The sequence below is a fragment of the Pogoniulus pusillus genome, chromosome 7 (genome assembly GCF_015220805.1).
Source record: "Pogoniulus pusillus isolate bPogPus1 chromosome 7, bPogPus1.pri, whole genome shotgun sequence".
NCBI lineage: Eukaryota > Metazoa > Chordata > Aves > Piciformes > Lybiidae > Pogoniulus > Pogoniulus pusillus.
The window spans coordinates 16829118-16842235 of record NC_087270.1 but is presented as its reverse complement, the minus strand read 5'-3'; the positions used below and the strand labels follow the sequence as shown (position 1 = coordinate 16842235).

At 40.2% G+C, this 13118-nt stretch overlaps 1 protein-coding gene across 2 annotated transcripts in view; it reads left to right on the top strand.

Annotated features, from left to right (window-relative positions):
- The window catches only part of XPO1 (exportin 1), a 46163-nt gene that overhangs the window by 3418 nt on the left and 29627 nt on the right, over nucleotides 1-13118 (top strand). For both annotated transcript variants that reach the window (XM_064146090.1, XM_064146091.1), the window contains 3 exons: nucleotides 1160-1291; nucleotides 8853-8954; nucleotides 12732-12804. In XM_064146090.1, the coding sequence (XP_064002160.1) occupies nucleotides 1166-1291; nucleotides 8853-8954; nucleotides 12732-12804 (301 nt within the window). In that variant the 5' untranslated portion in view covers nucleotides 1160-1165. The remainder of the gene's footprint in view (nucleotides 1-1159; nucleotides 1292-8852; nucleotides 8955-12731; nucleotides 12805-13118) is intronic.

The window sequence follows — 13118 nt, the reverse complement described above, 5'->3', positions numbered from 1 at the left end:
GTATGCATATAGCTGTTGGGTGACTTTTGGAGTGATCTTGGAGTTGTCCAAGTTGTCTTCTGGATGGTACACAAGTGAACAGTTTTATTTGAAATAAATAGCTTTAAAGAAGATTCTGAAAAGGTGATTCTGATAGAGCTGCTATAGAGGGGATGAATGCATGTTAGAGTTGTTACTGATTGTCAGGACAGGGCAGTAAACTTGGTCTCTGCTCCCAACGTAAGGGGTGGTGTGAAAAGACTTAAATGTGTATTGCTGTCTGTAATTCTGTGGTTTCTGCCTTATTTGTGTTTCTTCCGATTGCATTTATTGTTCCAGTCTCTGGCTGGAAGGCATCTCACATGCACACCCACAATCACCCCCCTCCTCACCTGACTTCCTTTGCATAATATCGAGGCTGCTGTATCTGGGACAAAGAGTTAATGCGCGTGTCCCTGGCTTTATGGGATTTGAAACTTCAGTAGAATTCTACTTCAGTTCAGAGTGATCTGACATGGTGCATGGGGTAACTTGCTGACTTAAGAGTCCCCTTACTTCGTTGTCTCTACGTGCCTTAACTGTTGTCATTTCAGTGGTAGTTTTTTACTGTTAGATAGTTAAAGGGTTTTTTTGGTTGGTTTGTTAGGTTTTGGTTTTTTGGTGTGGTCCTTTATTCCCCTCTCCCAAGTATATGAAAAATGCCTTCTGGCTTGTTTCTGACTGTGTATGTAGGTCACGTTTCACTTCCATAAAAAATTGTTTAAAAGCTTTTAGAACAGAGCTAAATGTCTTTGACCTCAAACTCGAAGTGGGACTGAGATTTCTCATTAGGGTTTTGATTTGTGATGATACTAAGTATTTCTTTCAGCAGATTTACTGGTTTACATGTTCAGAGCCTGATAAGGGTTGATGCCTGCTTTGAAATAAGTTTTAGGGTTTGTGTTAATACAGCCTGTTGACCAGCCAAACTCACATGCTTTATCTGCTGGAGATGGGGCATGAACTTTTTGTTCTGCTACTTTCTGAGCCTTCCAAGGAATGTTGTGGGCAGGGCTATCTGTTACTACTAGTGTAGCTCCTCTCATTCAAATGATATTCTTAAGTTGAAGCATTTGCTTTGCAACTACATCTAATAATCATTTCTCATTAACTGATCAAAGTTCTTCTGTTTATTTCACAGTAATCTATGCCAGCAATTATGACAATGTTAGCAGACCATGCAGCTCGTCAGCTGCTGGATTTTAACCAGAAACTGGATATCAATCTCCTGGACAATGTGGTGAACTGCTTATACCATGGAGAAGGTGCACAGGTAATACGGACTTGGAATCCATCTTTGTTAGCCATGTTTAATCTTAGAACAAATCAGCAGAGCAAAATTCAGTAAAAATCAGTAATACTGTTGAATTTACTCTGGTAGTGATTGGAATATTGCTAATAATTCATGTGCCCTGGTTTAAAGGCAGACCTCTTGTGTAATGTGAACATTGAGTTGTCTTAAAATGTTAGTTTGTTTTATCTTAATTTCTAGCATGCCTCCTGCTGTTGAAAGATACTAGCAAGTACAATTTGGTAAGAGCACTTCTGCATGCAGCCGTCCTTCTCTGACTTACTTGTTCAGGAAGGTCTGAGTTACCAGTTACAGACAGAGTTGTGCAGCTGTTGGTATAATGCTGGTCTCACTGAAGGATTGTATTTTTAGAGAAGAACCTTGATGATTCTATAACTGTACTTGTAGTGATAAAGAAGCATCTATATTGTATTTGTAGCGATAAAGAAACCTATATTTAAGGAAAGAGTTTGTTCTTGTGTCAAGTAATTTTTTTCTTGTTACTGTTTGTGTGTGGAAGTTGCACTCTCTTCTTGGGACAGTGCAGATTGTGAAGTCTTAAGCTTAAGTTGGACAGATGTATTTATGTGCTTGCATATATTGCCTTGAGAATTAACTTTGTATTGCTTTTATCTATGTCTTGAACTACTTAGGAAGTAAGACTTAAATGTTGAAAGCAAGTATTGCTGTAAGAGTGTTGACATGTATCCTTTCCTGGGAGATTTTAATTGTTCATACTTACCACATGGAGAATTGTGGTGTCAGGCATCTCTTAACTAAGATACTCCTGCAGAAAAATAAGTGAATTAAAACAAGGCAAAGTGTCTGGTGCTTTTCTGTCCCTTTCAGCTGGTAAAATAAACAGTAATATACTTGTTTATGCTCATTTTATATATGTCTTTAGCTTTTGTGAGGCTTGATAATATGAGTTCCTACAGATTGTGAACCTTGCTGGTTTCTGAAATACCTCTGTTTTGAGTTCTCAGGCTCAAAATAGTTTCTATGTCTATTTTTTTAAATAATCATATTACATCAAACTAGCTTTTCCCATGAAAGTATGGCTTTCAGTGATACGTTTGTTTACTGCCTTAAAGAATAGGTGGCACTTAGAGTATTATTTAGTACAAATGAAGTTGAAGTTGGGGAGGTTTATAAGGAAAATTGAGGATTTACACTAAATGATAGAATAAAGCTGCTTGGAAGAGGCTTCAAATATCATCCAGTCCAGCATCTGACCCAACACTGAAGGGTCAGCACTAAACCATATCTCGAAGTACCACATCCACATGTTGCTCGAACACCTCCAGGGATGGTGACTCCACTACTGCCTTGGGCAGACCATTCCAACATTTGGTAACCCCTTTAGTGAAGAAATATTTCCTAACATCCAACTTAAACCTCCCCAGTGCATCTTGAAACCATTTCCTCTAGTCCTGTTGCTTGACGCTAAGAAGAAGAGGCTGGCACTCTCCTAGCTCCAGTCTCCCTTCAGGTGGTTGTAGAGAGTGATGAGGTCTCTACTCAGCCTTCTCTCCTCCAGACTGAACAACCCCAGTTCTCTCAAATGCTTCTTGTAGGTCATGTGTTCCAGATCTTTCACAAGCCTCGTTGCCCATCTCTGGATACGTTCCAGCACCTCAATGCCCTTGCTGCAGAGAGGAGCCCAGAACTGAGCACAGTACGCGAGATGTGGCCTCACTAGTGCTGAATACAGCGGGATGATGACTTTACTGTTCCTGCTGGCCACTGTTTCTAATGCAAGCCAGCATACCATTGGTTTTCTTGGCTACCTGGGCATACTGCTGACTTGTATCTAGTTGACTGTCAACCAATACCCCCAGGTCCTTTTTCGAGTTGCAGCTTTCCAACCACACGTTCCCCATGAATTTCTGAAGGAGAATGCTGTGTGACACATTGTCCAAGGCTTTACTAAAGTCCAGGTAGGCAACGTCCATGGCCCTTCCCTCATCCACTCGGCTGGTCACCCTATGGTAGAAGGAGGTCAGATTAGTGAGGCAGGACCTGCCTTTCATGAACTCATGCTTACTGGCCTCATTGCCTGGTTGTCTTGTATAGGTTGTGAGATGGCACTCGGTATAATCTGCTCCATAACCTTTCCTGGCACTGAGGTCAGACTGATAGGCCCTGTAGTTCTCTGGATCATCCTTCTGGGCTTTCTTGTGTCACGTTTGCTAGCCTCCAGTAAACTGGAACCTCCCTGATTAGCTAGGACTGTTGACAAATAATGGTGAACAGTTTGGTAAGTACATCTGCCAGCTTCTTAAGTACTCTTGGGTGGATCCCATCTGGTCCCATAGACTTGTGCACATCTAAGTGCACAATAGGTCATTGGTCATTTCCTCATGGACTGTGTGGGCTGCTTTCTGCTTCCCATCCTTGTCTTCCACTTCAGGGACTGACCCTTCATGGAGTAACTGATATCACTGACAAATACTGAGGCAAAGTAGCTGTTCATCAGCTCAGCCTTTTCCTTGTCTTTGGTCACCAGGTTCCCTCCTCTATCCAGTAACGTGTGGACATTCTCCCATGTTCTTCTTTTGCTGTTCATACTTAAGAAAGCACTTTTTAGTATCTTTAATGACACAGGCCAGGTTGAGTTCTAGTTGAAATTTGGCTTTTTTGATTTTCTCCCTACCTATCCTTGCAACAAGAGCCTTGTACTCCTTCTGAGTTGTCTGCCCCTTATTCCATAGCCAGTGGATGTCCCTCTTCTTCCTGAGTTCTTCCCGAAGCACTCTACTTAGCCAGGCCAGTCTTCCATCCCATCGGCTTGTTTGCTCATTCTTGAGGACAGCTTGTTCCTGTGCTTTGAAGATTTCCCTATTGAGGAATGTCTAGTGTTCCTGAAAGGACTCCGTTACCTTTCAGGACTGCCTCTCAGAGGATGCTGTCAACCACTTCCCTAAACAAGTTGAAATCTGCCCTCCAAAAGTCCAAGGATGTAGTTCTGTTGACTCCTCTCCTAACTTCACTAACTCCACCATCTTTTGATGACTTTGTTCAAGTTGTCCACCAACTTTTATATTTACTAGTCCTTTTCTGTTTGCGAGCAGCAGCTCTAGTACCAGCTGTGTTAGGAAGTTACCTTCCATGGGCTTGAAGAACCTCTGAGGCTGCTTTCTGTCTGCTGTATTGTATTTTGAGCAGATACCTGGTAAATTGAAGTCTCTCACAAGAACAAGAGCTAGTGATACCAAGATGTCCCCAGACACCTATGAAACACTTCACCAACCTCATGATCCTGGTTGGGCAGTCTGTAACAGCCCCCCATCATGATACCTGCCTTTTTGCTATTTCCCCTGGTTCTTACCCACAAGCATTCAACCCTACCATCACTTTTGACATGCTCAAGACAGTTGAGGCCTTCCCTGACATGTAGGGCCACCCCACCACCTCTCCTGGGCCAGTCCCTTCTGAGGAATTTATGATCATCCAACACAACACTCCAGCAGTGGGATTCATCTCGTCATGTCAGGGCAATAATATTGTAGTTTTCCTGATGGACAGTAGCTGTGAGCTCTTTTTACTTGTTGCCCATGCTCTGTGCACTGGCATAGGTAACGCCTCAGCTGGGGCATCTTTTTGTGGGGTAGGGGTCTGTTCCTTCTTCCAAGGTCCTAGCTTATCAATGGCCTTTGCATCTTCTTTATCTTGTAGCTCCCTATCCCAAATCTCTCTTGAGATAGTGGAGCCATCACACTGTCCTATAGGTGTTTCAGGCTTGTCTTCAGCGAGCCTGGTCCTTCCCCTTTTCCCCCTTCCAATTTAGTTGAAATCTCTTTCTGTACGTTCAGCTAACTCCCACGATAAAATCCTCTCACCTGTTGAACGAGGTGTACCACATCAGCAGGCCTGGCATTGTGTAAATTGACCAGTGATCAAAATTCCCAAAGTTCTGCTGATGGCACCAGGCTCAAAGCCAGAAATGAATCTCAGAGGTCTTACTCAATCTGTCTTGATCCCCACTACTGGAGGGGGTGGTGGAGGAGAACCCTGTGCTCCTGTTACCCTGACCAGTTTGCCCAGAGCCCTGAAGTACCTCTTAACAGTCCTCATTTTGTTTTTTTCTAGTTTGTTATTACTTGTCGGGAAGGTCAATAACCGATAATAATCTGTGGATTCCCTATCAGGATGAGGAATCTTCTTGTCATGTTCTTAACGTGGACCCCAGGGAGGCAGCAGGCTTTCCTGTGGGATGGATCAGGTTGGAAAATCAGACCCTCTGTCCCTCTGAAAAGGGAATCGCCACCAATAATTACAACCCTTCTCTGCCTAGATACAGGTGGTTTTGATAGGTGGTGCTAGTTTCTTGGGAGCATTTTTGTCTTTGTCGTTGCTTGACTGTCCATCAGAGTCCAGGGCCTCATACCTGTTACGTAGGAGCGAATGGGAATGTGTGGGAGGCTTTGCCGTGCAGGGACTTGTTTCCATTTACTCTCATTGTGAGCTCTGACGATTGAGTCTGCTTTGGGGAAAGCAGTGTGTGACTGCAGTGGTCTGTGTCTGACTCACACTCCCTGATGCTTCTCAGCCTGCTGACCTGCCCTTGGTGTTCTGTTACCAAGTGGACGAGCTCCTCTACCTGGGCACATACCTGGCAGGTGAGCACTGTGCTGCCCTCTCCTGCACCGATGTCATAGCTGAGCACTCTGCAGCCTGGTGCTTGCGTGGTTGCATGCCTTCCCTCTAGCGCAGTCTGGATAGCTGCATCAGTGGCGGTGTGTGTGTGTGCGTGTGCAGCATGTGAGGAGGCTATCGCCTTCTGCAACGGGGCCGACAGTCTTTTCCCTGCCCTCTCGCCCCTGCCTGCGCGAACTACCGCGCAAACTGCTGTGCCACACCCTTCTTGGCGCGTCGTGCCTTTTTTGCCCACCCTGTTTGCCGGCGCTCCCGGGGCGCTTAAATAGTCTGAGGAGGATATGTCACTGTCCACACTTGGCCCGCTTCTCTGGTGGAAGGTGCTGGCTCCAGAGCTGGGCTGCATTTGATCTCTGACGGGCGTGGTTTGGAAGGAAAGAAAACCGTTTCTGCTGATTTTTTTTTCTGCCTTGCTGAACTGCAGCGTTGGTGTCGGCTGTGGAGGCTGACAGCAGCAGATTTACTGAGACAAATTGTCAAACAGCTGTATAGTGTGGTGTTAGAAAATCAGTGCAATGAGAAGCAAAAATTCAAGAGGTGGTGCTTAACTGGCAAAAGTGAACTATGATATAAATGTACTTTAAATACATGTACTAATACGTGTCACTTGATTGAAATTTTGGTTGGTTGATATTGTACGTTTCCAAAGGTGAAAATATTTCAGTGAGTCTGTGAGCTCTTCTCTTAAGGAGCTGAAAAATCCCTGCAGGTGAAGATGCTTTTCTCCGGAGGCTGACAGCTCAAATAATGACTTAAAGGTTGACAGGAATAATAGAAGTTGGGAAAAGTAAATACTAAAATAGAGACTAACAGTGGTTTGCCTGAAAGTAGATTAGGGTAATGCTAGGGTAAAAAGAATGCAGCCTGGATGGCTCATGCTGAACTTGCTTTCACATTCGCCACCTGTCTCCTTAATTCTTATCTCTTCTTGCAAACTTTGTACATACTAACCTGCATTAGGCGAGAAAGAAACCATTTTCTGTCCTAGATGTCTACACTTATTTTTTGTTTATTGGAAAAGAAATATCCCCAACTCAATTCCAGAACAACACCTTACTAATCAGAGGTAAGACGGTTCATAGATGTTTATCCAAACTCATCCCAGACTCTTGATTTTGTTGGTCTGTTAAGTCTTCACCTGTTCAGAAGAATTATTTGCTCACTGATTTTGGTAGCAACCACATGATGAGACTTCAGTTTTGATTATTATTTCTTTATTTGTATATTGTCTTCATGAAACTACAGGAATTAATACTCAGTGAAAGGGGTTAGTGGGTGTGTGAGAGCAAATTTTTCAGTGCTTGAGAGAAGGACATTGAGTCTCTGTATTTTGTTGGTGTTGACATTTGATCCTGTGTGTCACTCTTACTAGAAGCACTTCAGGAGACCTGTGTGAAAAGGCAGTCAGGTTGAACCTCGAAGAACTAGCTGTTCTTTCTGTCTTATATTGAACTGCATCAGAAGTGGTGGGTTTTGTTTTTGTTGGGGGCATGGGTGTTGGAGTTGTTTGTTGATGATTTTGTTGTTAGATTTTTTTTGTGTGTTTGGTGTGGGTTTTTTTTAAGCTCTGATCTCATGCTGTGAGAGTATGATTGTACTGCCTTTAGATGTAAAAGGAATATTTGTGTGGTATTTCTCCATATCAAATCTATAGGGACTTAGTAGTTAATACTAGGCTGGGAGTTGCTCCACTGTGTTCAACTGTATTAAGTGGGGATGCCCAGTTATCTACATATACTTCAGACATTGTTGCTCTTTACTCTCAAACCTTTCAATTTGGTAAATCCTATATTTGGCTTATCTGTTTCTCACATTATCACGTATATAGATTTGTGACCTTTTTAGGGTGTCTTAATGAAAATACATATTTTCTTAACACCAGTTGGTTAGCTCCATCACTTTATTGCAACAGACTAGAGGTTAGCATAATTGCAGTTAGTTCTAACTGCTGACTTAATTTCTAAAGTAAAACTCCTTAGTAATTCTACACTGCAGTGAATGGTCCAATCAGTTTGTGTTCATTGTGATACAAAATGTTCATCTTGCAGGTGATAAACTTTGCAGCAAGATTTGTCAGTACACTATGCTTTTGGAAATGGTGAAGGGCATTTGGCTTTCTGGGAAAAAAGCTAAAAACAAACAAAAAAAACCCTCCAAACCCCACACAACCTTAAGGACTTACAGGCTTTTGATAAAGCTGAAATTAATTCAGCTATTTCAATGTTTAATGACCTCAGATAAAGTTTTTGCAAGTTACCAAAGCTGTAGTATCTAGTACAGCAGTGACTAGTGTCCCCAGGAAAGAACAAACAATTAGCATGACCACCTTCCTTCCGCCCCCATAATTTTTTTTATTGCTGGTAGGTACTCAAGGGATTCCTCAGAAGTGGAGATTGGAGGCTGTAATGCTCTGCACCACAGTTTTTCAAAAGAAAATACATAGTTCCTTCGTTAATAGCTTTGCAGCATGTTAACAATACTACTGAAAGCTGGCTTTTTATATGAATGCTTCCAGTAGAACTGGAAAGTTTGGGTGCTCTTCAGTAAAATTTTAGCTAGTTGACTTCCTTGAAGGGGAGAGGTCTTCATTCCCTAGTATATTTTCCCTGTCATGTGTGCTGTTCATCTTTGTTCATTACTGGTCTAAGCAAATAATTTGGTACAGAAGAGGGAACTAAGCGGATGACTTTTTTTTTAATTTGGTTGTTAATAAACTTTTCAGTGGCATGCAGAAGGTGGCTTCAGGGACCTGATGTTCCTGATGGTGTTTTGCCAAACTCTTGGATAAGTGATTTAAAGATGTGTTATGTGTTAATGTCTTCACTAACAGTATGTAATTGCCTAATCTAATACTAATACTTCTATTTGTCAAATTTGTTTTTAGCAAAGAATGGCACAAGAAGTCTTGACGCACTTAAAAGAACATCCTGATGCATGGACAAGAGTTGATACTATTTTGGAGTTTTCTCAGAACATGAATACCAAAGTAAGCAAATTAACTTTTATTTATTTGGTGTTCTTCTTTCTTCCATTCATGAACTTTGAGGAAGGTATCTCATTTTTAGTGATAGACTTCCTTGATCCAAATCACATTTTTAATTGTCTCGTTCCCAAAGTTGGATTTAAACAAGAACTGTAAATGAACTAAAGAGATAAATTGGAAATAACAGGTGATTGAGCTTTTTGAAGGCACATACAAGCATAATGTTTGTTCCAAAGATTGATGTGTGTCTGTATACATCTGAGTAATGAAAAGTCTCCTAGAGCCACATTTTGTCCTTGGGTGAGTGCTTTGGCTGTGTTTGATCATACCGAGAGCCATGTGCACGTAACCGAGGAGAGAATTTGTCCCTAGGTATATTAAAGACAAAATAGAAACCTCCTTAGGCCAAGATTTTGAGTGGTCAATGGAAGTTAAACACCCAAAATGCTCAATAGTGTGAGATTAGTCTATTAATATGCAGAGAACATTTGCTTTGTGCTGCTGTTTAAATCCATCCATCATGGTAGAGACTAAAAGAGTCAGCATCCCTTTTTTTTCTGCCATTATAAGTGCTTTACCTAAGACTTCAGAAGTTTGAACAGAAAAGTTGATCGGAATGTGTTTTCACTGTCTTTAAACTCGATGATTATTATCTCAGATAATCAACATGCTTGTTTTTCTGGTTGATACACACTGTGTTCGAACAGAAAATAATTGTGTTTGGATGGTTTCTGAAATCAGGCAGTATTCATGAAACAGTTCCATTTTTTTTTCATTGCTCTCTGAAATTTAGGGGAAAACAGTTTAAAGAACTTCCTCAAAGTGCTAACCTTTAAGTAACAGTGTTTGCCTGTTTGCTTGCCTGGTAAACTTTGCTTTTTATACTGACAGACATTACTAATGTTTAAGTTGATTTATCAACAGTATTTTTAAAAACTCAAATTTGTCTTGTGAAAAATGAGATGATTAGAGGAACAGAAAGAAAGCAACAGGTAAAGAATTCTTCAATTTACATAAATTACAAATGATTTGGTGCTAAATTTATGCACTATGACATTTGGCTTTATGCAATCATATTTTTTCTTTAATTAAGCTGTTAACACTACCTGATATTAATCATAATGTTCCATTATGTTGATTGCTTGTAATAGGAAGAAAAGGGGTGTCTTCCTGTGCAACTGACACAGCTAGGCTTTGACGGCAGGCCTCCACAAGGTCTACCCTTTTGATTCCCTTTAACTGAATTCTGTTCATCAATTGTTTTTGTTTCTTGGGAGGTGGGAGGGAAAGGGATTCGGTGCATAGAATAAGTAATAATAAGGGTGCCATAGACATTTCTGCCATAGGGATCATTTCATGCTTTTTTTCAGTATTTGCTGTTACCTGTCCCTCATCTTCATAACTGGGCAGTTATAAGGCAGTTGCAAGCAAATCAAGGGTAAATGAATTCTCAGACTCCCATTTTAGGTACAGTTGAGATGTGTTCACGTGTACTGTTGCAGTAAACTTAATAAAAAAATGCACTGATAACAGTTGAAGTGGCAGAACTCATAACTGATGACAGTGAATTTTTTGGGATTGGTGTATCTCTTGATAAAGGAAAAATTAAAAATTTAAGTCATTAAATCAAATGAAACTTACAAGCAAAATAAAAACTCCAGAAAGCTTCTTGCAGAGTGTTCAGGCAGGCTGCTGAAGCCTTTCAGTGTTATATGGCAAGAAGGATACATAGGTGAAGATGGTATATAGTGATTTTATTACTGCTGCCATTCCATTTTGTGTGTGTGTGTGTGTGTGCTAGGAAAAGTTGGTATTGGTAGTCCTGAGCTGTCCAGGATGCAAGCAGAGGGCAGAATTGTAGCTGCCTATGTACAAAAGAATGTGTAGGAACCTAGGTAGCATGAATCTCATCACTCTTCGAGGTGCATGAACGTACACTGGGTATTTGAGAACATACTGAGGGATAGATGGGCAGATCGTTAGAGGTGCCTGTCTTTACCTCTGATTTGGAGAAATCCTAAGTGAGGAAGGACTGTAAAAATAAATTCTGTCCTTAGTATGTTTAAGCTGTGGTTATCTAGAGTTTCTGTAGACTATAACTAGATGTGTGGTTTTGGTCTTAAAAGCTAAGTTAACTTTTGGAAGACATTTTGGAAACAAACTCTGTTTTTGTTTAGCTGCTGTCTGAAAGGGCTGTGACTAAGTATGCCTGTAGAATGTAGAAGTTAAACTAGTTGAGAGCTTCTTCAGGAAAGTTAGCACTGTCTAATTATTGCTTATACTTGTAATTGTTTTTAGGAGGTTTTATAAGTATGTTTTGTATTGTGAGCCTTGATGAGTTGTGGGTGACATGTAAATTTACAGCAGTGACTGAAATCACATTGTGTGAGGTGAAGCATTTTCTTCAAGAATATTTTCATACATTTTTCTTTATTAGCATTGCCTTGATTTCATTTAGCTTTTACATTAAAGAAGTAAATTTGCAAATTAAAATCAAATTGATAAACTTTTGCTGCTGACCATGATAAAAATGCACCCACTTTCTATTAAAGTATAATCTTTTTTGGTACCCAAGATTGCAGAAAATGTTTTGAAAATACAGGGTGGGTGTAGCTCCTGGTAACCTGGATGCCATAGAGAAGCAAAGGAATGAAGGTTATGTTAAGATGAGAACAATGAAAGCCTTTTTTTTAAATACAATGTAGTTTGGACAGGCTACATTGTGTTTTTTTAATTGAACCAAAATTTATATGATCCCTTTGGTTGAAATTCTAATGATCCTACTTTGTGTAACAACTAACCATTTTAAAGAGGAACTCTTATTCTCAGCCAAACTTCATACTGTGAAATTTGGGTTTACCTTTCAGGCAATGATTCTATTTTATTTTTTTTCTTTATAATCCATGGCACATAAAGTAAACACAAAACTCTTTGTCCCTTTTTCTCTTCTGTCTATTCATGCTAATAGGGTTTTGCATATTAAAGTTATTGGATCATATAATCACAAACTTCTTTCCCTGTTACTGTGAGTTGGCAGTAGGGACAAATGGGCAGAGGGACTGGCCTTACTGATTACTTTGCAAACTTAATGGTTTTGGGTAAGAACATAGGAAAGAATTCCTGAAAGGTAAAAGGATTTTCTAGAGCTTATTCACATTTTTGTTATTCTTTGACTGAGCACAAAAGTTCATCTTTAAGTAGTAGAAATAGCTGCCATATTGGGGTGGGCATTGAAATTAAATAAACCTGTGGGTTGTCTTGCTGTTCCTGAAGTAACAAAGGAGTGCAGTTTGGGAAATACTTTCTTTAGAAAGTGTCAGGAAATGTGATGCTTAGGACAATATTTTTTTTTTTTCCAGCTCTTAGTGCAATGTTAGGAAGCTTGAGTCCATCCAAGCTGCTAAATACTTTAGGAGCCTGGTTGTGTTAATACGTGAACATATGAGCAGTCATTTATGATGCAAATTCATACCTGGCTGCCACTTTCTCTTTTCCAGATAGCCAGAATTGTCTACCAAAGGGCTTTTATTTTTTTTTTTCCCCTTTCCCTCCCCCTCCTGGTGTGAGCATGGTTAAACAACAGGACTTAGTATAGCAAAGAATAAAACAAAAAATAAATGCATGAAAACTCAGTAAATGGGTGAATAGACATGTATGTAATAAAACTATAATAATCTTGAAGTCTTAGGTGTTAAGTGTGAATGTCTGATTGAATGAGACTCCTAAAAATTAGGTAGTCCTACAGTAATGTACTCACATTTTGTTCTTCTCCAATTTCAGTATTATGGACTGCAAATATTGGAAAATGTGATAAAAACAAGATGGAAGATTCTTCCAAGGAACCAGTGTGAAGGTAGGGAGGGATTTTTTTTTCTTTTCCTCTTAATTTTGTGTGTTACCTGAGATATTTGACTATCAGCCCGTAAGTAGTCTTCAGATTCAAATACAATTTTGCTATTAACTTCATGTTGTAAAACCATCCATGCTTTTTTGGATGATGGAATCATGTCTTCCTTTTTGTAATAATGGTCTCAGCGAGATGGTGAGTACTTCAAATTCCATGCATTGAAATGGAAGGTTCAAGGTGTGAGGTTTTGAAGCATCATCACTTAAGTGTTATACAGACTTACAGGGCAAACTTATTCAAAGAGTTTTAACCCTAGGCAG